The sequence below is a fragment of the Pollachius pollachius genome (genome assembly GCF_949987615.1).
Source record: "Pollachius pollachius genome assembly, chromosome: 20".
Taxonomy (NCBI): domain Eukaryota; kingdom Metazoa; phylum Chordata; class Actinopteri; order Gadiformes; family Gadidae; genus Pollachius; species Pollachius pollachius.
Window position 1 is genome coordinate 16,069,875 of NC_136953.1, and position 27,301 is coordinate 16,097,175.

The following is a 27,301-nucleotide window of genomic DNA, read 5'->3' on the forward strand; positions in this document are numbered from 1 at the left end:
CACACACACACACACACACACACTACCTTCCCCCAACACTTTTACTACATCTGATACCACGAGTGACATGTACAGTGGATCAGTGCTGACACATAACTTTGTGCAAAGTTTGGAGTGATTCTAGCAGATCCCCCGCTCTATAAACGCCCCCTTGCCCCCGGCGGGGGGTGGGCAGCGTCTGAGGCTGACGGGGGTTTGAGACGCACTGTCGGCCAAGCAGAGGCTGGGACGCCACTCTTTCAAAGACGATCCGACCGGCCCGGGCATCAGTCCAGGTCGGAGTGCGTTCCAGCCCCTTTGAGGTTTATGAACTCTTGTTATGAACCCGGCGGTGCTTGATGACCATGTTACGGTTAAGAGGTAGACCTCACCTACAGCCTGGGAATCAAATGAAACGCAGCACACTGTACGCCTGAAAACCGAAAATTGTGCCTTTTGTTTTTTCGGTTCGGCTGCAGTGCGGTCCACAGTTTCTCCGGCACCATAAGAGTTTACGAGGCGAGGTAGGTAACCGGAGAGTCCCGCTCTACGGAGCAGCGGCCCTGGCACTGGGAGCAGGGAGCTGGGAGCTGGGAGCTGGCCGGCGGCAGTGACAGGCCCTCCCAGAGGCCTCCCACTGTGAGTCAACAAACAGGCCGTCTCGCGGACAGGGCGAGGGCCTCCTGTCTGACACGTCCGCACACAAAGAGATCTGTCCCATGTTGACAATGTCCGCCTTTCATCGAGTCGGTCCGACGGCCGCTTTGAAAGGAGCCCCCCCCCCCCCCCCCCCCCGACCCACTCCCACCGAACCCTCTGACCACCGGTCTGGTTGCCATGACGGCAAAAACACAAACCCGGCGATGCGCCCGGCGACGGGCGGCGCCATCGCTCCTTTGTCCAGAATGTAGGAATGATTCTGGGAATTCTTACAGGGGGGACGAGGAGATGATGTAGCCGGGAACGACAGCGGAGGAGAGTGGATGATTGTTCGGCGGGGAGGAGGAGGAGGAGGAGGAGGAAGAAGAAGAAGAAGAAGAAGAAGAAGAAGAAGAAGAAGAAGAAGAAGAAGAAGAAGAAGAAGAGGAAGAGGATGAGGAGGAAGAGAGAACAAGAGAGGTGGAAGACGAGGAGGAGAAGGAGGAGGAAGGAGAATTTTCAGAGAAGCACACAGAGTATGAGTTCTCAGGCGGTTTTCTTTAATTTCACGCACCATTAACCGCAATCTAATTGGAGACGTAAACCGTGCAGAAGGCTCCTCGTCGTCGCCCTACGAGTGAGTGTCCTGCCGTGATCAGTGCTTTCAAAACACCCCTCCGTCTCATCTCGCAGACGGCAGATTGAGACGGCGCAGCGCGGAGACATTAAACCCGGCACACGTTTGAATACCGAGGCGCTCGCCGCACGACTCTGATGAGGACATAACCGTTATTTAAAGGCTGGATGTTTAGTAGCTCTGCCGCACACGCACGCACACACACACACAAAGAGAAAGACAGACAGACACACACACACAGGCACACACACACACACACACACACTTTATAAGTACCCCAACCAAACCAAACTAAACAAGCATTTCATGAAAAGCGATGTGTCCTGTACGATGCTGTGTAAATATATCCACGCCGACAGCCACTTTCCAGTATTTAATGGAGCGTCTCAGGCCCGGGGTGGAGCGCGTCTCTGATTTGTAGCTTTTCCCGACCTGGGGCCCGTCTGACCGGTGGGCCCCCCTCTCTCGCAGCGTTAAACCTATGCTTCAGCTGGGCGGCGGGCCTGCCAGAGACACAACACCCTCCTCAGGGCTGGAGCTCAGTGCTGGCGCGGGGGCTGCGTTGGGACGCTCTAACCTGCCAGGGACATGCGGGTGGGCAGCTGGGGTAACCCGAGCCCCTCCCGATCAAGGCCAAGTTCTAACTCAGGCCGCTCCCGGGGGCCGAGGGTCTAGCCTTACAGCGCCCGCACTTTACTACCACTGCCACTGGGTCGGGCTGCCACACACACACATACCCATGCAGCAATCACGCGCATACACACACTCGTAGCATACAAATGCACACAGGCAGTCACACGCACGCACACACACACACACACACACACACACGCACACACACGCACACACAGACACCCACTCACAGCTTACACATGCACACTCTCAGCCGTACACTGACACACACACACGCAAACAGAGGCACACAGACACACATGCACATGCACACAACCAGAGGTGCACTGACACACACACACACGCAAACAGAGGCACACAGACGCAGACACACACATAAAATGGAAATAAAGTTATAAAAATATAACATTACCATAATGATGAGGTTCATTTTTAGCTTCAATAGAGGAGGAACAAATGAACACATCGACTCAGTGAAAAATGATAAAGTCGCACTGATGCTGTAAGGGAGCAGAGCACCGGTCCCTGTACAGATGTGAAGACATTTCTCAAGGGCGTTCCCTCTGTCTACTCTACTATACTACTCTAATTGGATCAGGGAGAAGCCTCTTCATTTCATTAATGCGCTCTCCGCTCTATTGATTAACCTGGGATAACTAAACATTGAGGCGTGCGGTTCGATACCGGGCTACATGTGAAACAGAAGTGAGTGAGTGCTGTGCACCGAGGCCTTTAGCCATCTCCGCCACTGCCATCAGCACGTTGAGAGGCTTGCTCCGTGGAGCGCTACGCGGCCGCCTCTTCATCGCTCAACCCCTTGAGACTGGATGGAACTGGCTGAATAATGTAAGAGATTGAGGAGTCTGAAAATGGTACTAAAATGGTGCTGAACGGTTTAGGTCATACAAAAGGAGAGTTTCCGTAGATCAAAAAGCTAGACATCAGTCGAAGGAAGATGTTGATGTGTTCCTTATGGGATGAGCAGTATCTCAGGAGGTAGAGCGGGTTGGCTGGTAACCTGAAGGTTGCTGATTTGATCCCCGGCTCCTCCTAGCTGAGTGTGGAGGTGTCCCTGAGCGAGACACCTCACCCAGACTGCTCCTGACGAGCTGGCTGTCGCCGTGTGTGGTTGACTCCGCTGTTGTTGTGTGAATGTGTGTACGAATGGTTGTAAGTCGCTTTGGACAAAAGAGTCCCTAAATAAATAAATTAATTAATGAGACCCGGCCACATTTGCTTCAGTGGATATATTCCACTTCCTGTTCCCTCCACAGACCTGAAGTAAACAAAATAACAGAAATACTGAAAAAAGCGACGGGAAGGAAATCACGCCAAGGTGAATCCTAAGAAGGGCCGCTCTGTTCAGCGGGGCGCTACAGGAATGGGACAGTGTATTCCGGGAAGGTGCAGAAGGCATTCCTGGGTGTGATCCTGTCCTGAGACAGTGCACACCTTCTACTCAACCTGCTCTTGGTGGAAGGACCTCCAGTCCAAGCACAACATCGAGGCCGGAGGTGGGAGTCAGAGCGGTCCTTTGTCCGGTCTGGGGGGGGGGGGGTGGGGCGGTGGACAGACGTGAGTCATATCCTCAGCGCAGTGACACATGATGCCATGACTAACGGCTTTAGCAGTGACCAATCTCCCCTTATTTACAGTCTGCGTCAATAAGCAGAAATAAAACGATTGAAACTATTATGTATACTGGAAATTAGCCAAATAGGCAGAGGCTGCCGCTTTTACTGTACAGTTAATCAAAGGGGACTGTCCACGAAACTATAAACAAATAAACTAAACTAAACTAGACGATTATATATAAAAATACAGGAAGCCCTTTGCCGTCACATAAAGCCGTAAATCAGTTTCCGATTGGCGGAAAGTGATGGGTGCCGTTCACCTTGAGGTCGGCCATTACCTAGACGCCAGTTGGCGACACCGTATCCCTTCCTTGTTGCCAGTGACAACGCCTCAAACAGCTGCTTGGTCTATTTTTCATTTGCGTGATTGATGGAGTATCCTTTGTCCTAAGCCACAGGTCGTAGCGCTGCCAGACCTCTCAACAGTCTGAGGCCGGTGACAGATTGATGTCACACAGTGCAGAGGTCATGGGTACCACTGCTTATTAATTATAAATCTGATGGGGGAGTAAATGACTTCTTCTATCTGGGGAGGCGTTGATATCGTAGCTATGAGACGATGTGAATTTGAAACATCACGTTTGGTTTTTAATCAATCCCGTACGGTTGCAGATTTAAAAAAAATAATAATATGTTTACAACATAACCACAATGCCACCTGGTTCTTACATACCAAACTCGGTCATTGTTGAATGTATAGAAATGCATTCACACAAACCCGGGTTGTGTTTAAACAGTATGGCTCTATAATGCATGGTGCTCATCAGCAAGTCCTGTCTCCATGGAAAAGCACACACCTAAAGCATTGCTTTTCCACACACATTGGTCTCCGCCTGGCTGGGAGCCTTGCAGGAGTGGAATAAACACGGACGCCATGAACTACTTGGTTGTTTGGTTGGTCAGGGACGGAAATCAGAAGACATTACCAACTCATGGTTTGACCCGATGGATGCAGAGTAAATAAAGCTGTTGTTTCATTGGCTGAGCACCATATATCATAAAATGTATGGAAATGTTTTGCATTATCAGCGGAAGAAATACTTACACAGTCTATACAACGATGTAACTACAAAAAAAAAGAAAAAGCAGGAAACCACCTTGACAGCATTCTCCCCAAGAAACAGAACCACAGTGTTCTTCTACCTCCTGGTCTTTGAAGGTCCAGAAGCAGCGTGGAAGGTGAATGATTCACCCTTACAGCTGAGCTGTTTTCTCAACACCTTTGAAGTCCTCTCACCTTCCAGCCACGATTTATGTTTTAATTAAATACGGCGAGAATCCAGCGGTCCAAAGCCCACAGCCGCAGCGTTAACGGCTCTGGGCTTTGGAAATCAAACGAAAAAACGTCTGAGTTGCCAGTGGCGTTTTGTGCTTTTAGTTTTGAAAAGTAAAACTCTTGAGTACAGGATATTCGGTGACAGACAGGGCTGAGCTTCATCTCACCGCACCGGGAATCCACGCTGAGCCCGGTGGTTATGCACTTCAGCGAGGGCCAAGGGGGTGGACAGGTGCATGGTGGTGTGGTGATGGGGACTATGCAGCAGGGTGGGTCTGCAGGGATAGGAGGCTGCTCAAGGAAGACCGAGAGCCAATGAGAGGGCAGCCTCGGTAAGACGGAGCCCGGAGGTGATGCCAGAGATAAACAGTTGGCGTTTAACATCTGTTGAAAAGGTTCAATCAGCCAAATACAATCTGCGGTCTGGGGAGGGGGGACGGGGGGGACGGGGGGAAGGCTGTTCCAGCTGGTTATATGGGGGGGGGGGGGGGGGGGGGGGGGTCCATGAATTCCCGGGGCAGGTGGGACCTTGATGGTCCAGTTTACAGGCTTTGGGGGGTCTTTACCTCGAGGCCTGAGGCAGTGGAACTGAGTCCTGCTTTAAATACACAGAGTTGTTGTAAAGCAGGAGGCTAACAGACAGACTCACACTTCACTTACGGTGAGGGTACAGAGAAACGGACGATGGTGAACAGCGTGGCTCTCCGCCGGAGATGGTTAGTGTTACACACATTCACATTCAATATCGGCGTCCATTGTCAGCGATACATTTCCACTAAGTCGGCGCCCTGTTGTCTCTGATGCCTATCTGGACAGTTGTACAGCGGAGATAGGGGGGTGTTTATTGAATCACTCGGACCCTAATGGAATCACTTGGAGTGTTAAGACCCCCCCCACCCACGCGGTGAGCAACAGGTGATGTGACCAAAACCACGGTGACGTCATCAGTGCTACGTCAAGTCAAAAGGCACGCCAGAATCGCATTTTCCTAGAAAAACCTGGAATCACCGCTCGGTCTAATTCAGCTCCCTAAGCTGACAGCTGCCATCCAAACACAATTTAATGCACACCGCATTTTTGAGGTGGTGGCGGTGGAAGACTCTAGAGTCGAGTGTGGAGGGGTTTACAAACAATAGATGTATTGATTCCATCGTGTTGGGTTTTTCCTTTTCTCCTTCCCTCTCCCCCGCTCCCTTTCTCTCCCCCTCTCTCTCTCTGACGGTTGGCGATAGTACCCACATTGTAAACGGTTCACCACAAGCTCTCATTCAGGGGGGAACTTTTCACAGAGAATAAAAAAGGCGGCGACCACTGGCATCCACCAGTCCCCACCGAGCTGCAGTGCATTCTGGGACCGCTGGCGAAGGCGTATTTTAGTAGAAGGCTGCAAGAGAAGTAAAGAGATAGATTCCGTATTGTCGCTCAGGGGCACCTCGCGCTAACAAGCTCCACACAACGGTTCGATGTTCCCGCCAAGGCCTGCACCGCACCAAACAAAGAAAGTACGCAGAGAGAAGGCTAACTCCTGCGTTTGGTTTCGGCCGAAAGGCAAAACAGTACTTCAACATCTCCGGGCGTTTCATGAAGTGAACGGCATCTGATTCCCGTTTACTTTTGTAAGATCCTTTAAACAAGAAACTTTTATCACGGAGAGCAGCCATGAATAAAACACACTGAGGAGAAGAGAGGGTTTACCCCGAAACAACCTCACGGCAGACACAGGGCGGCAAATGGCTCAGGAGGCAGAGTGGGTTGGCTAGTAACTGGAAGGTTGCTAGTTCAATCCCCGGCTCCTCCTAGTGGAGTGTCCCTGAGCAAGACACCTGCTCCTGACGAGCTGGCAGTCACCTTCTATGGCTGACACCGCTGTCGGTGTGTAAATGTGCCCATGAATGGGTGAATGTGAAGCAGTACTGTAAAGCGTTTTGAGTGGCCACTGGCTAGAAAAACTCTGTATAAATGCAGTCCGTTTACCAGGGGGGCGTAGGACAACGCCGTTCATCAGGACGAGCAACCGCGGTGAGTTGAGCGAGGTCATCGTCGGGCTCCGACGCCAGCTGGAGGCTAATCCCCTCGCTCTGACCGCCACCTCGCCAACACCTCAAAGGACGCGCGGCTCGCACGGCAGGATGTGTGCTGTTCTATTCTCAAAAACCCACCAGCACTACGTAGTGCGCGCAGGAATCCGCCCCACAGCCCTCCTCACGCCGTGAAGGTCACGAGGCGTGCAGAAGGCTCCGCATCCATTACAAAGTGTGCCACTTGATACGCAGTATCACTGACCTCCTCCCCTCCTCCTCTTATTCAATCAAACCTGCGAACACACTTGGCTCGCCTTTCCCTCAGCACTTCCCTCCTTGGCAGCATTACAGCGCAGGGTTGGAATTCTCCAAGTTGCCCCTGTTTTCTATTTGAGTCTTTTAAGTGTTGTTCAGCTGCTTCACAGTTTAAACACGGGGGTCAAAGGCCGCGTCCTCTCAAGGCACAGCACAGCGTAAACAAGTGGGTCGGTCAAAGAGATCGTTCTTGTTTTGGCAGCGTCCAGCCTTTGTGTTTGTCAGAACGTATGTCCGGAGAGGAGGGGTGGCGGCGCTGGTATCTTCAAGCACCCTCATCAAGGCCTGCGAGAGCTCATCAGAGGTAGCGATTGATGAATGAAGGATGATTGATGAATGAGCTGGCTGGGGTGGGGGGGTGGGAGGTGGGGTTGGGAGAGAGAGTGCCCCAGAAGGCCCGCTCCAGACATCAGACGGAGACCGGCGTCCGGGCCGAGTGAGTCCCCAGGGACCACATGAGGGCCCTGTGGTCGGCATGCCAACTGGCCGGGGAACAACCTTGCATTTTGATCTCCCTCGACGTGCTCAGAATAGCTCCGATATAAAGCTAAGACCTAATATACGTGTGGTTCCTCGTTCCAAAAGAGGGACTGTTCGTATCTGTGGTTTGTCTTTGAAATCGAGAGGCCATCGAGGGGGCATTGCCAGTATTGGGAAGGTTAGGTTTGATCTGTGGAGTGGATTTATGGAGGTTTACCTTGCACAGAGGAGTACATGATCTCGCTGAGAGTAGATATATCAATAGATACACGCGTTATGACTCAATTCCTACTTAAATGTTCATTTAATATTTGCTGGCACTAGGCAAGGTACTAAGACTACTGCCAACTTAGATCCAGGAAGCTACTGCTAATTAACAAACTCGACGAGAGTCCATCCATGATGACACTTGTAGTCCCAGAGAGACCTGAGCTTCATCCGGCCCCCTGATAGACATTTGAATAAGGAACTACGACCAGCTGAGGAGTCCATCGGACAAGACCAGACATTAAGGGCTCTGTGGTGGTTCAGGTTAATAATAAAACAGCCCATCGCCGCAGACCTCTCAAGGAAGCCAGGCTTAGGACCCCAGCCATAGGAGGGCAGATAACGGCCCTTTAAATCATTTCAGAGAGCCCTAAAGAAAACAGAGTGGGATCCAGCCAGATTAGGGGGGCTACCAGTTTAACCCCGAGCTAAATGTGAGATGGAGGAGGATTCCTTATAGGGGCTGTCAGGTACTTTCTGTTTTCTTTTGAAAAAAAGTCTCCCTGATAGGAAATGCAAAGACGCGATTTAGATGGAATGTCATGAGTGTCTGTCCCAGAGGGATACGTTACACATTATTTCAACAATAATATGGGCAACTCTGATGCCCTGTGTATCTTTTAGTTTAGAAATGTGTCAAAACCGTGTCAAATCATACATGATGTATTCAGATATATCGGGTTGCCCGGGTACGAGCCAAAAGAAAAAGGGGTAATGTTTAAGTTTCCATAAAGCCTTGAAGTGTCGGCATTAAAATATACACTCTGAACACAAACGTTTGAGCGGGTGTCACTGAGAAAGAGGCAGCAAAAACACCGTAGCTCCCTCACCACCACTGGGAAACAGACACAACACGCTGGCTGCATCTCATCGATGGCCTCTGGTGTCGACACAGGAGCAACGAGGAGGAGAGAGCAGAGTGAAGGGAAGGCGAGCCCGGCCTCAGTCCCCCCCCACAGCCCCCTTCCCATCTGGTTTGGGTTTGGCTCGGCTAAACAGACGAGTCCAGGACGAGCCTCGCGGCAAATCCCCGGCCCGCTCCCACCTTTCCCCTAATCCTCCGCACCCCCCAGTCTCGAGGCAGACACACACCTGTCCCAAGGGGAGTGGGTGGGTGGGTGGGGTTCCCTGCACTGAGAACACCGAGCCTCGTCGGATCAGCCTCTGCCACGCTTGATTCGGAAGGAAAACATTCCCTGCGATGCAGGCCGTGACAAACAGCCGACCGACGTAATGAGTATCAGTCCTTGCAGCACGGACGGAAGAGTCAATACTTTAAATTCAAAACATGTCCAGCATAGAAGTCCCTAAAAAAATGTAAAAACAATGACCGGCTAAATCTGTCACCAAACATGACTCAAACTCTGTTATTCCATGTTAAGCTAAAGTCTGGCTCAGAAATACATTTCCCTACGAGCTGGAAGTCTTCCAACGTCTGAGCCGTATGGCTTGTGTCAGCTTAGAGCACCTATATGCCCGCTCCCAATTACTTTTACAGAGAAAGGCGCTAATCCACCATCTTGGACCGGGGCCACATGCAGCGGCCATATGTTACCATAATCCATCATCAGATGCTATGCTAAATATTGCCCTGCGCTTTGGGGACCGCTGCTATTCCAGCTCAGATATTCTGCTTATGATTGTACTTCCTGATTGGAACCCGAGTTTATGTGGTAATTACGCCAGCGGTCAGACGACGAGGACGCCATCGTACGATACGAGGGTCTGACAAGCCGTTAAACAACCCCACCGCGGTTGAATATCTGCATCGGCACAATTGCTTTTTGTGAAGTAAATTAAGACCATCTGAAGGGAATGGCGTTAGTTACAATGACTAACTTTTAACCGATTCTGTGACTCGCAGGCCCTCGGTTCAAATCCCTAATCGGGTATTACGGTTGCAGGAAAACCCCTAACTGGGATGTTTTCCTTTCCCAGACCACTTAGCACCCGAAGCAGAAACATTTAAAGAAAGAAAAGAAATATCCCATTAAAAGCACAGCCAGGGGTGGTGGGGGTGGGGGGGGCTTGTAACCGGTAGCTGTTGCTTTGGGGGGGCGCTTCTGGCACAGTATTATTTTTAAGTGTCATTTCTGGGCTGAAACAAAGCCTCTGTTGTGCTCAGTGACCTGGGTGGCGTGCCGCCGGGGTTAATGAAGCGGACCGACTTCCTCGCCCCCAGCGGGCGGGCGGAAGACGGCCGAGGGTGTCAGAGAGGGGAGAGGAGAGGCTGGGGAAGAAACGTATAGAAATAAAAAACTGGAAGTGAGGCAGGAGAGCCAGACAGGCGGGCAACTGTCCGCGGCAGAAACCCCGACCAGGCCCTCCCGCTGGCGTGCCACCTTTCTGCTGGAATGCTGCTAATTTGGTTTTGGCGGTGGAAAAAACAACCGTCGAAAGAGAAGTGCGTTGGAGGGAGAGTGATGTGGGAGGAAAAAAGGAATCCTCCATGGCTAATTCCGTCTCTGGGTGAAGTGGACGTTCCCGAGTCTCACCAAGTGTTAACCAGTTTTCCTCTGGTCTGCTCCGGTCTGGCCCCGGCTGCACGGTCGCAGAGTGGCTGCTCACACGGCTGTTTGCTTAGGACCCTGCACGCACACATCCGTCCTTTTACGGCTGTGTGTGTGTGTGTGTGTGTGCGTGTACGTGTGCGTGTGTGTGTCCGTACAATGCGTGCGTGTGGTTAGCATTCGATTTTGTTTTTCCTTTGCCTTTCTAAAAGCCCTGCTGATTGACCAATCGTCGACTTTGTTTTGCCAAATCCCCAGACTCTCCTTGGCTGTCGCTTCCCCTTTGGACCAGAGTCTGTCTGTGATGCAGTCAAGACTCTGGGTTCTGTCCCCGGCCCTGGAGCCTCGCGACGGGACAGACGGACCGAGGAATGGGAGCCACATCAGAGGGCGGCGAGGGAAACCTTGAGCCCTTCGCACATACTCTACACCGCGGATAAAAAACCCTGGTGTGTAAGAGCTTCTACTGACACACACACACACACACACACACACACACACACACACACACACACACACACACATACCAGGGGCTTTGATTTGGACTGCAAATGTTGATGTTGTCTGCGGCCCCCCGGTCATTAGGGGTCGAGACAGCACGGACCTCCCCGGTGCCCCCACCTGCCGCGGTCAGCAGTGTGTGTGTGTGTGTGTGTGTGTGTGTGTGTGTGTGTGTGTGTTTGTGTTTTCACTCTGACATATGTCTGTGTGTGGCGACGGCGTGGACAAACAGAGGCAGGCCACAGATGCGTAAACGTGCACACCATCACACACGTACACAAACACACAAACACACACGTCAGCAAGTCGTTGCCGTTTTATCTCTGGCCCAGGGAGAAGTATTGGGGCCTTTCTGGGTCAAAATAAGAAACTGTGTCAAACATTTGAATAGAACCAACACAAACAGACACACACACACACACACACACACACACACACACACACACACACACACACACACACAGGCTTGCATGAGCATCAAGACGACCCTAACCGTAGTGCCAAACTGGATGCTTAAAAGACTAAGCTGCACCTGGGTAACAATGAGCACCTGGTTCCTATAAAACACTGATCAGAGGAAACGAGGGACGGAACAGACTCCATTTGGATTCAATTTGAGCTTCACTAACTGGTCACACTAGGAGCCACACAGTTCTCTTCCCCATCACCTTGAGTTCAGTTGCTTTATTGATCCAATGCACAGGATAACACAGTCTGAACGGTGGAGCACTCAGGACATCTACTGAGCAACACGTACGCAGCAGGAAGTGGAAAGTATTCAAGTTCACACAGGGGTCTGAAGACTTCAAGTAACTTGTTATGCCGGCACTGAAGAACCACCCTCAGTCAGTTCATCATTCCAGGGTGAGGCTCCTCACCAGCCTCTCTGACTCACATCAGATGATGATGAGGACGCCACCGCGTAAAATATGGATGCATGAAAAAGAAATTGTTTGTTTTTCTCATAAAGTAATGTTTTTCCTTTGGCTGTGAGAGGTGGCTTGGTTAAGGGGGAGGGAAGTCAAATCAGAAAAACAAAAAAAAAACACCACGCACTGCTGTTGAATCCAAGCCCTTTTTAAACACCGAACGCTGCTGCGGCGGGCGGGACTCAGACTCATTGACGCTCGTCTCTTGAGCGGTGGCAGACGGTAGCGCACGCGAGAGAGAGAGAGAGAGAGAGAGAGAGAGAGAGAGAGAGAGAGAGAGAGAGAACAGGTCTCATTCCTCCCGTCCTCCCCCCGGGCCTCTGGGCCGTCGAGCGAGGTTCTGGCTGACGGGGGGGGTGGGGGGGATCCATTTGAAGTGTGCGGAGAGGGATGGGGGTTAGCATAACTCAGTGAGTTATGCTAAGTGAACGATTATTAGGCCCCTGCCAGACTTCACCCAAACGTGGGTCCATACCCCCTCCACACACGGGGCAGTTAAACACAGCGAGGTTCAGGGGGGGGGGGCAACCAATGAGACCCCAATGTGGGATCCAGGGCCAATGTGGCGCCACCTCCTTTAATGCCCCCCCTCAACCCCCCACCATCGGTCCTGCGACCCCACGTCCTCCAACGCCACGTTCCCAGCACGTATCGGTTTTGTATCGCCCGTTAAACTATCTTGCACATTATCGGATTAGTGCGCGTCTCGTTTCGACAGGAAGCGGGCGTCTCGCGTTGAGCTATTAGCGCGCCGCGGCTCGTCCTCTGTTTCCTATCTGGTTGTCGTTGGCTCGCGCGCGTTAACGTGAGAACTGGCCCGAGGGGCGCGGTACCTGGAGGAGACATCGGGCCAAACTCAGGAGACGGAGGGAGCTGTTATAGGCCGCCGTAGCTAGCTAAAATGTACAGGAGAATTGGGCCGTAAGAAAACTGATGACGGAAAAGAGTCAAGAAAGAGTCAAGAACGAGAACAGCGTCTTTTACTTAACAGACTGCCTTGAGAATCTCGAGGTCCTAACATTGCACACAACCCACTGACTGCCTCGAGTAAACAACTGAAAAAGGTTGTGTTTGTTGGCACTGCGTGGGTCGTTTGCAGCCCTGACCTCTGACCCCCGTCAGCACCGCGCCGAACCTCAGCCAACACCTCTCTGACGCAGCCTCATATCCGCTCCGTTTGATACTCTCACACACACACACGCACACGCACACACACACACACACACACCTAAACACCGGAAAGAACAGCAGAATCAAGAAACGAGGTCAGTGTGTTCTTCTGGTTGAATCTTGAACACCGAAAAACCAATAATCCTCCACTGCCTTTCTCTGAAGGTAATATATCACATTAAAAAGAAGATATAGAAAAATTTTACATTTTGAGCCTGAGACGTATCCCCAAATAAAGAGTCTTTTCAGCAAATATCACTCAAAGGAGAAACCGATCACGAGCGAACAATGTTTGATGGACGTGAACAAACCTCCTCAGCCATGGTTAGGGGAAGGCAGCCGTGAAACATTAGGGACATAATGTGGTCCGCTGCTCACTGATTTACCGCCTATGAGTAATGTTATTCAACGTTAAACTTTGTTCCACCACTCCCTCCGTATAAATCAAACATAAACCTTGATACTAGGAGCTACGCCCGCCCCAACCAACCTTCCCGCATTAGCAAAAAAAGTACAAACCAACATGGCGTCAGATAGATTAACAATTAGGCTGTGCTGAATCCTGCCGCGGGCGACGATTTAGTCAAGGTGAATCCCTCTTGCGAGAGACCTCCTACTCTCCCACCCTGGTGTCACGAGGTACAACGTCTATTCCCTGTAATCTCTGCCTCGGGGTATTCACTACTAAAAGGTTCTGCTGCTCAGCAGGGGTTTGAGATCGGGTTGAGGTTAATTTGTCTTTCAAGGTCGAGGACATCCTTTCCTGAAAGCTACATCAACTCACCCCAATGAGTTTCGATTTGATAGAATATCTCCATAACAAAAGAGGAAACAAGGCATAACTCTGCCCGTCTTAGTTTGAAGGTTTCTTGTGCTGTCTCCTCCCAAGAGTTCTGCAATCCAAGATTATCAAAAAGGTCAAAATAAAGTAGCCTATGAACTTGAGCCACAAAGCCTGACCAAAACTCTTTAGATGTTAAAATTGAATCACTCAAAGGAAGGTCAATTATTTGTGGATTTCTCCAATAGAAACTAATGTTAAGCTTATGTGTTTGAATATCATATCACATGTCCTGTAGTAATGCCCCTTATTAATTAGGGGTGGAACTCAACAGGTGAACACAATTAACTGATTAGAACTAATCCACAGGAATCAATAAGGCTTGAATTGATCTCTGGTGTCAAGGCGTGGTCACTATTGTAACAACCAATAACTTGTATTCAGTAGAAGTGGGCATTGAGACACATTCACAATTCCACAGAGGCCATTATAGCCAAATGGTTTGTTTCACACAGGGACAGAGACATTATTACTGGACAATGTCTGTGAAGTCAGTCCCACAAGAATCATCACAATGACTATAACACGTTTATTGGGCTACGGGTTTCTGCGCAACATGCTCGACCTTTCCTTGTGCAAATGTTAAGCCCTGTGGGCTATAAAAGGGAATCACAGTCGAGTGTCATATCAAGCAAGGCCCTTTACCTGCAATGTTACTCTTTTGAATTGGCCCATGTGTAGGAGTGTGATGCTGGCTTTAGTCATTCGTCTAAATCTAGTCAAGGTTATGGTCTGTGAAATACACACACCCCTCGAGCGGCGCGTCTGAGACAAGTGCCATTATCCGTCTAAAAGCGGAAATTAGACAAAGCTATTCCTGGTCGCCTGACATGTGGAGCACTGGCTCCACTTATCAGGCGGAGGTGGGGACCGATCCGCCTTAACCAGCCGTCTGGACGGCCCGTATCCGATGACCAGCTGATTGAATTAAAGTGCTGAGGGTCTCTCTCTCTCTCTCTCTCTCTCTCTCTCTCTCTCACTGACCAGAGAGAGAGGTCGGCCGAGATGGAGGCTTCACAGCTGTTTCTCCCTCCTCCTCCTCCTCCTCCTCCTCCTCCTCCTCCTCCTCCTCATCAGATAGACCCTTGAGGGTGGGGGGGTGGCTCTTCGAGGCAGAGGGGGTTTAAGAGCAGACAGCGGAGAAACCTGTGGCTCAAGGGCTACTGATATATACCCCCGAGGAAACGGGACGCAGCCGACCAGAGATTCAAGAGGCGATGTTTGGTGGATACGTTGGATGGTTTATCGTAGAAGTTTGTCGATAACGATGCATGGCGTTGGGGCCCCATGTTGGAGGGGTGTGTGTGGTGACGGCTGGTTCAACCTGTGAACACTGATGACTCAACGAGCAACAGGTGTGCAGCCTCCCCCAGCCCGTGAGTCCAATCACACTCGGCCAGGTGAGGCTGCTTCAACCTGCCATCATCTACACACACATCGCCATTGTCGTTTTTTTTCCATCAGCATACGCATTTCTCCAAAGGGACTCAGTGTGAATTGAGATGCGTTTCCTTGAGCATCTCAAGGGCATAGGGACCAAACCCAGGACCTTATGGCTGGGAATCCCATTGCACACACAGCCCCTACAACATCCCTCTCCCCCATATAGAACCTGACAAACAGCTTTAAAAGAGCGACTGCATGACTGAGGGGCCGATACAGGGGTGTGTGTGTGGAGGCTCGTGTGCGTTTATTCGCCATTCGTTTCATGTCAGGCCCGGACTGGCGCCATTACCACCTCGCACAACGTTAGTCACTTTCTGCAGTCCTAGTGCCCGCTCCCATTAGCTTGACGGAGAGCAGATCGACAGCATCTGTGCCCCACCCTTCAACACCCACCACCACCACCACCCCCCACCACCACCATACCACCACCGTTAGACCGTCCGTGCTGCGGCAGAAAACCTCCAGGGGTGCCAAGCCACAGACTGGGAGATTGGGAGTGAGGGGGAGGATGATGGGAGATCTGCTGGGGTTTGGAGGGGGGGGGGGGGGGGGGGGTGCAGGGTGGGTGGGTGGGTGACGAGGGGTGCCTGTTGTCCCCCGTCCCCCCTCCTCGTCGGGAGGTTTCCGTAACGACACCGGTGGCGGCAGTGGTGGTGTCCCCTTCGACGCGCCCCCGCTCTTGATTTGGACTTTTGGAAAAGCTTCCACTGGAAACAAGGAGCGATCCCCGGCAGGCGAGGAGGGCGGCGGCGGGGTGATTCCCTCCATCAGAGGGCGGGGACGGCGAGTTTGGCTCGACAGGCAGTGCGGGGGAAACCTGATGTGTAGTTCCATGGGCTGACCTTCGGCAGACGATGCAGTCGCAGGCAGGGGAAACTCTGGCGATCGTTTCCTTCCGCAGTCCTCCCACGATGCCGGGAGACATCGCATACGGGCCATCGGAGCGATAATAAGGCGCGCTGATTATACTCTCAAGGTTTCAACCCAGAAAACTAGAAAATGCGGTCCCGAAACTATTTGTTGCCCTACTCGTGTTCCCGGTCCTTTTCTGTTCATGGACGTTCCTTGGGAAGCCCACATCTCTCTTTGAACCGTCAGGACTTTTTCATGCGGACCGTGACGGACGGGGTGTACGTGGGAAGGGCCGGGGTCACGCACAACAGAGGGGCTTCTGACTGGAACTTTCTACCACCTCAATACAGAGACACCGAGGGAGAGAGAGAGAGAGAGAGAGAGAGAGAGAGAGAGAGAGAACCCCCAACACGTTGATACCCAGAGTGTGTGAGCCCTCTTTTGTGACCACCACCCACCGCCACCAAACGAGCAGACAAGCGTGGTGGAGACACTGCGGCCTTGAAGAAGAAGGGGCAACCGAGGGTCCCAACCGCATGGGGTCAAATGCCACGACCCTGGAAGCCACTGTGTCACTGCTGAGACAAGACCTCTTTGAGTTCCTCGATCAATAGGCCAATAGACTCGGGGACGACCTCACCGCCTCCCAGACCGATGCCTCTGACGTTTCCACACTCTATATTTAAACAAGAGGTCACCCTTCCTTTGGTCCCACAATAGGGGACAGATCAGGCCGCTGATGATGACATGATAGCAACCCACAAATCAACGTGGACCTCTGTCAAAACATGACATGAGCCCATGACATGGAAACTACATTCAAACGCCTGCTTGACAACTACTTTAGGTCAATAACGAGCGTATGTTTCAGAACAAGGGAGTAAATTACTTGACAGCCATCTTCCCAAAGCTTTTCTCAACCTAAAAATAATCTATGTAAATGACTTTGCCTTGCTGTTCATGGCATGACAGCCAGCAGGGCTGAAGCTAAATGAAACGGAATTCAAAAGAGAGACAAAAATTGAAAATGGAACTCGTTAAAAATGTCTGCCGTCACCGAGGGTTAGAGCGGAGCGTTTTGATTGGCCTGACCGCACGTTGGACAAAGAGCAGAGTGGGTGCTTTGATTTAACAAAAAAGGGTTGGCCACCCCTCGCTCTTCACGGAACTCATCACGGAAAGTACCAGACTGGCAGCATTCCTTGGTCCTTGGTCAATCAAAGTCACAACTCCTCTGTTTTGACACCACTGTGGTGGAACGAGCTCCCTGCCGATGTCGGCACCGCAGAGTCGCTCACCGGCTTCCGCTAAAGACTCAAGACTGACTTGTTCAGAGTTCACCTGGACTCTGCACAGAGCTCCCCCACTAGGTTCTACGAACATCGACAGCGATATATTGTTGTTTCTCCTTCTTCGGACAAATGTACTTATTGTATGTTGCTTTGGATAAATGGCCTCAATGTAAATCTGAAGCCTCAGACCCCAGATGCACGCAGTCTGTCGCTGACCGACAGACTGAGGGGCATGGCGGCCGGTCTCGGCACCTGCGTGGGTTTCCTGCGAGTGGCTCATGTCCTCTCCTTGCCTCCATTCACGTGTTTTATTTCCCCGGAGTAGCCGGCGATTCTGTCAACATGAGTGAAGTGCGCCGTTTGGACATCGGCCGTATAAGTCATGCCCATACAAGTCACGCCATTACCGCCGTATTTCTAGAACGCCCCCCCAGGGGGAAGATACAGATGAACAAGTGTGTCACTCTTCTGAGATAAGCCCACCCCTCCTCCCTCCCCAGTTTGTTGCTATTCTTCTCTCTTTTCTCCCCCCTGAATGAATATGCTGCGTCAAAGCTACACCGGAGACTGCCAGGTTGCTGAACCGAATCCCAGTGGAAAATGAAGGAAAGATTCGTAAACAATTCAGCGGCACATCTCTCTGCGATTCGCGCTGTCACATTCACCAACGCACCTCAGATGAAAGCGAAAGGAAAGTTTGAGGGCACAGTCATTTCAAAGAACTCTCCATTTCTATAAATAGAAGTACAACGGCGAATGAGAGCACTGTACTCACAGCACTGAATGCTCATTTTTAAAACCACTTCCCAGCAAAGGATACAAAACAAACCCCCAGGCAATCAAACTGCAAACACTTCCGTTTCTGCTCTTCAGACACTCCCCCCCCCTCCCCCAACACACACACACACACACACACACACACACACACACACACACACACACACCCCCCCCCCCCCCCCCCCCCCCCACACACACACACACACACACACACACACACACACACACACACATACTTTTTCAAACAAGCCGGACCAGGGTGCCCTCCCACTGTGCCCCAGTCTCCCCACCATGTCCGAGGCACTGGCCATGGGTTTCCTCGCTAACCCAAACCAGCTGGTTGCCATGGCGAGCTGGGAGTCTGCTTAGCTTAACCTAGCGCTCGCTAATCACACGGTCGTTGATCGGCTCCGAGCTCCGACCACACAAGGGGCGGGTCTTTGTGTGTGACTAATTAATGAGCTGTTAGGGCCGTGCGGCTGATATGAGACCCAAGGCCATTGGCTCCACTGTTAATGCGCCCGGCCGCTGGTAGACTTAGCCGGCTCACGGGACGAATGAAGTGTCCCGCGGCAACAGAGGAGGAGGGATTAAGTTCTTCCCAGGGATTGATGCACTCATCTGTCAATCATCGTTTTTGTTTTTTTGGATTGATGTGAACGTCTTAAGAAATAACCATCAAGCATCAGCGACACCAGTCAGAAACCGGCACCTTAAATAACTGACAAGTGGTTGTATTGATAACACCGATAACACAAATAATTCTCCCGGATAAATAATGAATCGAGTTTCTGCCTTGGCAAGAAAAAATGCAACATTTGCATATTCATCTGAATCGCTGCCCGCTTCTCAAGCGAGCATCCAGCCGTCTGGAGTTCTGCGGTTCCTTCAGAGTGGTTCCTGGGAGCAGTGTGTCAGCGTGCAGAGCGACGCGAGGGAGAGAGCAGGAGAGAGAGCGAGCGAGAGAGAGAGCGCTGTGAGTCGCCGGGCGAGTAAACAGGGAGAAAGCACCGCGTTGTTACATGCTGGCCGAGCATTTTTATTCATCGAAATTCCATTAAAAACACACTGGGCCCCGCGCTACGTATGCATCAACGGGCCCCGGGGCCACACACACACACACACACACACACACACACACACACACACACACACACACACACACACACACACACACACACACACACACACACACACACACACACACACACACACACAAGATTCGGCCCCTTTCATCTCCACTACCCCCCACTAGTCCGATAATTACCAGACAAACACACCGGAGCCCCACCGGCGGGCGAGAGAGATAGAGAGAGGGCGAGAGAGAGAGAGAGAGGGCGAGAGAGAGAGACATAAAAAGCCATAGAGCAAGAGAGCGAGATTCAATTCACACGAGGGCAAAAGTGCAGCAACAAAAATAATGCGACAACAAACCACGTACACAAACTCTTAAGCTCAAACACATCCGACAGCATCCGGAACGCTGGATCCACAGAGGCGACGTGTCAGGCATTTAGCCCCCCCTCTGCTGTGGTCTCGTGTTTGACGGTAATACAGAGGGCTCTGTGGGAAACAGAGCCATATCACCGCCTAGCCAGTGGCTATCACAGTGGCAGGAGCCAGGGTAAATAGGAGCACGTCCATCGAGGCGCTCAGAGCGAGTAAAAATACCCCTGGCCTATAAAAGCCTCCGTGCTGCAGGCCAACGGCAACACACTACGCTCAGGCCTTGGCACGGAGGCCCTGCACCTCAGGAACAATTACAATACTCACAACATGGCAGTGATACTTGGTTAATACTAATGGAGAGGTCACCCTCTTTGCCAGTTTCCAATAGCCAGCAGGCCGTGCCTCGGTGTAGCGTTGTTGCGCTCCAGTCGACGTGAAGCGTTCTCATTGTTTGGTTTCTGCACTGTGCCCTGCCGCGGTGGGGGAGGAGGGGGGAGTAAATGGGAGACACATGATGGGGATTTGGGAGAGAAAGTGGCACGCTTATGAGGGCTCAACGCACTTAATGCCAGCGGTGTGTCCGGATCATTAGAGCAGACAACCCTCAACTCAGGAGCCAGTGGCACGCAAGGGTCTCTGCTGGGAAACTCAACCGGACCACTCACACTGGGCGCAAGAGGTTCTGTTGAACTCTGCAGAGTGTCGGATCTTTGAGGAGCTGGATTCTAACCTGAGTTCACTGGACTGAACACTTACGCACTTATTTATGTACGTCCTGGCACTTGATGTATGCACTTATTGTATGTTTGTACGTCCTGGTACTTAATGTGCACACTTTTTGTATGTTTGTACGTCCTGGCACTTAATGTAAGCACTTATTGTGTGGTGTACATCCTTCACTTAAAAATAGTACTTTGTCGGTGCTTGGTTCTATGAAGATCCTTACTGTGCCGACAGTGATATATTGTTGTTTCTGTTTATTCTGACAAATGTACTTTTTGTAAGTCGCTTTGGATAAAATCGTCTGCCCTAAGTGTAAATGTCAATGACCAGCTGTGGACCTGTCTTGGGGAACCATATCCCAGAGCATGGAGGTGGAGCTAACCGCTTCGCAGCAACCTCATCCTGAGAGCAGCTCCTCAGGTACACTTTGTTTTGTTGCACTGGGATCGAGTTTGCTGCTGGCTCAGTGAAATCATCCCATGATGATTCTGCACGTGCTTTGTCTGTGTGTGTAATATTCAACAAGGTGTTTGAACAATGCTTTTGCATCGATAGGACTCACTAGACAAACCTGTCACTTAAGGTTAATTGGAAGCTAGTTCTGACACTTTTGATTGCCATCGAAAAAATACATATAGGCGGTTCGATGCGTTTGCTATTCAAGAGCTCTTTTAAAAACCGTTGACCACCCGGTGAAAACGTAATCACGTCCTATTACAAGATGCCTTATTAAAGCGTGGAACTAATGTCTCCATCTGGCGGTGGAAGGGCTGATGTTCAGGTTCGGAGAGGAAAAGCTTACATGCGCATCTGTGAATCTGTGCAAGCTTAGAGTAGCCAGGGGTCCGCTGATTAGCTAATTCTTTCGCACTTCAAATAAAAAAGAAAAACACATCCTCGGTAAACACACGAAGACTCAGCAATTGGTTGCAGAGAATACACAGACTATGCATTCACCATTTCATATAATTTCATTCATTCACTATCGCACCTGCAGAAAAGTAGGAGAAACGTTGCAAATCCCCCAACGAGTACAAACAAACGTCATACCTCATTACAGTGAATGAATGAACGTTAACGCGTTAGTTCTGTACCTGGGGGGCAGTTGCACTCGGTCGTCTCCGCTTGGCGTGCAATCCGAATCTTCGCGAGGTTTTCATAGGAGCGCTGAAACGTCAAAACAAGGACTGTTTGCACTGAATCGCACGCACTAGTGGTGCGACAGACGCACTGAGGTTATCCCTGCAGACTACCGTTAACTGTAATGGTGGTGCATGCATGCAATAAAACATTCCCAAAGTAAACAGCGTATAGGATCAGGCTCACCTGTGACAGCAGCTCGTCCACTCTGTCTCGAATCAATACGTTAAAATCATCCACCGAGTAGCCCACAGGACGGATCAAAGTGGGCTCGCCGATTCTACTCTCCAAATCCACAATCCGGCGGGTGACATCGGACGTGTTGATACTCAGAAACACGCAAAACGCAATGGACGCCACGGAACATAGAGACGAGAAGACGCTCAGCACAGCTGGGCGCGGGTTCTGCCGCTTCTGAGGCGCTTCTCTCTCCATTTTTGCACGCAGTAAGATGCTCCAGTCCGCACGATGCAACTATAACTACCTTTCAACTATGCAGAGAGAGGAAAACACCTACACGCATGCATCGGCCACTGAGTCACGAAATGACGGCGCGCAATTACGCGTGTGTGCCGTGTGCCTGCGCCACCACGACGCGTCACGTCCAGGGACTTGGGTTTTGGGTGACAGCGGCAGCTAAGTGGCTGGTCTCCCACAGAGAGACACAGATCCCCTCTCTCCGTGCAGCCAGGAGACAAGACGAGGCGCTCTGTGCAGTGTGGCTTTCTGTCGGTCCCGCAAACTTGTTGCTCACGCTTTCACTGCACGAGGCAAAGCGCAATTATCCAAAGTATCAAATGCAAAATGACACAGAAAGTGGTGGGATGCGGCAACGTCCAGGGAAAGAGAGAGTAGGAGCGAGAGAGAGGGAGAGAGAGAATGGGGGATACTGCAGACATATGCTCCTCTCTGTTATTGCATTCAGCAATAACACGCCTACAAACGTGTCCGGGCTCATTGACATATTGGATTGGCTGTTTCCAGCTCCGACTGGGATGCACGGTGCAACCACTGAAGGGTTGTTCAACTAAAACGTTTTTCTTGCATTAAGGTGCATGTGTTTGTAACGCGATGACTGCCTTTTTAGTTGGAGTCGAGCGTGAACTTGTTATTTGAAGTTCTCCGACATGGGGAAAGCTTCCAGTCGTTTGTTGTATGGCTTTGGTCCGACCTCATGGTTCACAAACAAACAGACCAATCAGAGAGGTAGCATTGACGTGAGACGGTCTGGGGACGAGGTCAAAGGTCCTGGCAATTGGTTATTGTTATTTGTATTTGTAATATCAGATTGTATATTATATATTATATATTAATATATAAAATAATATTTATCACAAGAACGATGTCACTAATGTAACAAAATGGCGCCACCTTTTGGTCACCTTACGAATTTAATAATTGGCTTTGGGGAACTACAAGTGACGAGATGAACGAATCAATAACGTATTTGTTTCATGGGGTTATGTATTATATCATGACTGATATATTATAAGCGTAGGAAGCCCTGTTGCATGGTCAAGAAATACATGGAACCACTTTAAACTCTTTTTTTAATTTATTTAACTTTTTGCTTGGTTCAAGGCACTGGGGTAAACACATGACGTGGTAGGCTAGTAAACCCTCTATTAAATCCAGTATAGCCGTATTTTGTTTGGGTAGGAGCAAAAAACCTGATCATATATATTTATATATCTGACGGACCTCTCCAACGCTGTCCACAGGCGTCCCCGTGTGGACACAACATGTAGTACATGTATTACTGGAATTGCTTACTTTTAATCGAATTGAAATGTGATAAATATGAGTAAGTCAATACGAAACAAACACAATATTTTAAGTGGACGTGGAAAAGTATTTAGCATTGTTGTTGTTTTTTTTTACCTCGCATCAATAAAAAGGCTCATGGTTTAATTAAATTGAAGGTCGAGTCGTTTTAAGGCCGAGGCACTTTAAGGTGGACTTATTTAAGGTGGGGTGACGTTAAGGTTGAGCCACTTTAAGGTGGAGTGGACTTTACCTTAAAGTGTCTCAAACTCCAGTTGGAGTCATCTCCAGGTGGAACGTTCCCAATCGGCGTCCCGCAGAGTTCTACACTGGGCTTGGTTACCCGAGATAAACAACAACGCATTACCATCACGTGTTGTTCCCTATGATGAGATCACAAGCTCACAGCGGGGTCGGGATTTATTTATTTTACTCCATGGATGATTTGTGAGTTAAGGAGACATCATGAGCTGGTGTCTCTGCCAAATCTGCAGCTGTGGGTGAGTAGCTCTGTGCACGATAAATGCTACGTCCTGAATTGTAAAATGACGTGTGCAGCAAACACCCAATGAAAAGCAACACAAACGCATCGCCTCCGTACATCCAAAGAGCTCATATCTTTAATCACGCCAATATGTCACATTGAATGCATTGAATGCGCCCTCATCACCGCAAGCTGTGTCCACTGCGCCCGGCATCACGCAGCGAAGAGACAGACGCGCTGGTGTATTTTTAGAAGCGCTACGTTCACCACGACTCGTGTTCTTACTGGTCCTCAATTATTCACCAAGCTGCTCTCTGCCGCTGCTGAATCGCAGCAGTGACAGTAAATAAGAGAGCGTTGACATGTCAGACCGGCGCCGAACATCAACGCTCCGCGTCCGATAGCGTTGATGTGGCGAACGATTGGGTAACAATACAGCGAGCTACGACATGAATGAGGTGAGCTCATGTTTATGAAATAATGGCTTATGTGGCAGCGATTTATCACGGCAGAAAGTGTGAAACAGGTACCATCAACCACGATCAAACGTGTGCACGTCTGCAAAAATACGGTACAGCCTCCAATATTTGATAATCCTTTTTGATGCGAGTCGTCTGTTCTTGATAATAATCCTCAGACGTGATTGTTAGACTATGAAAACACGCAGGGATTAAGATATGACCTGAACTACCGATGTGTGTGTGTGTGTGTGTGTGTGTGTGTGTGTGTGTGTGTGTGTGTGTGTGTGTGTGTGTGTGTGTGTGTGTGTGTGTGTGTGTGTGTGCGCGCGCGAGTTGTTTCAGAAAGCACCACTGCGAGAACACAGAGCGACCAAAGCCACCTGTCCAGGTGTCAGCCCTTCTGCTCCCAGACAACCAGGGAAAAGTTGGGCTCTGTTCGCCTTCTGTTCAACCCAGTAGAAACCACAGAAATGACGGCCGGCCTACAGACGAGCCCACGGTTAGGTACACTCGAAGGTAGGAGCCTTGTACAATTTAAACTAATATAGCCAGTTGATTTCTTGCATATTACATCCTGTTTACTAATTGGTGTCTCTAAAAGAGTTCAATACCCAAGAGGCAGTTTGATGAGTAATGGAATGCATTTATATGGTGCCTTTCTAACCACTGGCCACTCAAAGCACTTCACATTATTGCCTAACATTCACCCACACACGGAGGTTGACACGGTGTGTCAACCATGCAAGGCGACCGCCAGCTCGTCTGGAGCACTCAGGGTGAGGCGCCTCGCTCAGGGACACCTCGACATTCGGCTTGGAGGAGCCGGGGATCGAACCAGCAACCTTCAGGTTACCAGCCGACCCGCTCTAACTCCGGAGCCACATGCCCTGATGTCATGTGAACTATGAAAACAGTGGGTCGATGTCAACCGTGTGTCAACAGATCAGCCTACGGGAACCAGAGAGCCCACACACCATTCGGATCCGGGTCAGACGAACGCCCTCCCCTGAATGCCGGGATGGCGTCTCACTCGGTGTACACAGGTGGGTGCCCCCGGCCGCGACGTGTGTAGCGTACAGTGTTGGGAACGTTACTTTAAAAAAGTAATTAGTTATAGTTACTCACTACTTGTTCCAAAAAGTAACTGACTCAGTAACTGAATTACTTTATAATAAAAGTAACTAGTTACCAGGGAAAGTAACTATTTGCGTTACTGTAAAAAAAGAAAGTTGCTATATGTCAAAGAATTTGGATTTTTCTGAGCAGTTTTCACTTTGCCTTAATGTGTTAAATGGTTGAACTGCCCATTCAAGGCCCTGATTTACTTCCAACTGAATTTTAATTTGCTTAGTTGCAAAGGCTGTGGAACGTCTGCCGAATAATACAGAAAATGCCAACTTTTCATCGGATTGCTCCGGACTCGCCATTTCTGCTGCTTCATCGAATCTGTTTGGTGTGTGCGTTTGCGTGGCGCGCGTGTCCTGGCTTGTGTGTAAAAACACTGGCTCCGATTGGCTACCATGAAACATGACTCTGCCTTAGCCAATCATAATCGCTTATCTCGTTGTTAACCCACCCGGTCTCCTCACTAGCAGTTTGTGTTTGGAGCCAGGGGTGCGTTCGGATTACGCAGTTTATTCAATCATTTCATAGTAACGCACCGCATTTAACGTACAGTAACGGTAACGGCGTTGTAACGACGGAAACAGTAATTAGTTAGATTACCCCGTTACTGAAAAAATAACTGTGGTTCGTACATCAACTCATGAACGACGCCATCGTCCTTCCAACAGAAGACTTCCAGGCGTGGGACAGTCCTGTGAGGGTCCACCCTTTCCGTCCACGTGACAACCTCAAAGTCAACAGAGAGCTGTTCGCAACAGCCACGACCAACAGAGACAGCTTCTGCCGCCCCGGCCCCCCGGTGACGGCGAGGGAGAGCTGCGGACCCGCCCCGCCGCCACGGGAAGTCCCGCCCTTCGACGGCACCGCCGACTACAGCTCCCACTACCTGTCCCCCGCGGTCCGGCCCCGGAGGCCCCCGGCCCGGCCTGCCTACCACCCCTCCGGCCCCCCTCTGGCGAGGGTCTGCGCCAGCCGCACGGGCTTCAGGGGCCAGCCCTCCGAGACGGCCCGGTCCTTCGTGCCGGCGGCGGCCCGGGAGAGGAGCCCCGCCTCCTTCGCCAGCACCACAGAGTTCAGGGACCAGTTCCGGACCTGGCCCCTCCCGGCCCGGCTCCAGCCCCAGACCCGGGAGTACCGGGCCCCCGAGGGGGACATGGCCCTCCTCTCCACCACCCGGGCCCACTTCGGGGAGCACCGCGGGTTCCAGCGGCCCCCGGGGGCGCGGCCCCACAGGGAGGCCTGGGTGCGAGACCGGCCCCCCGCGGAGGCCTCCATGAGGTCCTCCGTGAGGTCCACCATGAAGGAGGACTTCAGGGCCTGGACCACGCCGCGGCGCCTCCCCGTGGCCCCGCCCCGGCAGGAGCTGGAGCGCCCCCGGGGGCCCTTCGCCCGGACCACCACGGCGCGTGCCTCGTACACGCCCAAGGCGGCGCAGCGCTCGCTGAGCTGTAAGCCCTGCCCCCGGCCCCTGAACACCGGGCCCCCCATGGAGAAGGACTCCGTCTACAGGGCCAGCTTCACGGCCCCACAGGGCCCCGTGAGGGATGGCGCCGCCACGCCCCCGCCGGGGTTCAGGTTCCACTCGGTGGACCCCGGGGGTCGCAGGGTGTACAGGACTGTGCCCGCGGAGAGGGGCGTGGCCGGGGCGGGGCGCGGGCCGGACGAGGAGGCGTCGCCGTTCGGCGGAGGAGGAAGTCGAGGGGTGGGGTCGTGGAGGTCGGGGCGATGATGCAGACGTGGATCGGGCGTGGTGGACGTCGGGCTCAGGGAACGTCGCTCTACTGATGCAATAAGTAATAAATCAGCTTAGCGGTTCACTGCAGCTGCTGACCTTTGACCCCGTGTTTATACCTCCGCACACGACGGGGTGGAAAGGTCAAATAAAATGACGTTTCAACTGCATTGTAGAAGAAAGAAAATAGTTTGTATTATAGACCACACTAATGAACATTGTCA

At 51.2% G+C, this 27,301-nt stretch overlaps 1 protein-coding gene across 1 annotated transcript in view; it reads right to left on the minus strand.

Moving 5' to 3' along the window:
- Positions 1–21,963, minus strand: part of col25a1 (collagen type XXV alpha 1 chain) — a gene marked incomplete at its 3' end in the record, with an annotated part of 128,701 nt that extends 106,738 nt beyond the window's left edge. The window contains 2 exon segments of the mRNA XM_079758022.1: positions 21,466–21,538; positions 21,698–21,963. Of these exon segments, the coding sequence (XP_079614148.1) occupies positions 21,466–21,538; positions 21,698–21,946 (322 nt within the window). The 5' untranslated portion in view covers positions 21,947–21,963.
- Positions 21,964–27,301: the final 5,338 nt, after the last annotated feature.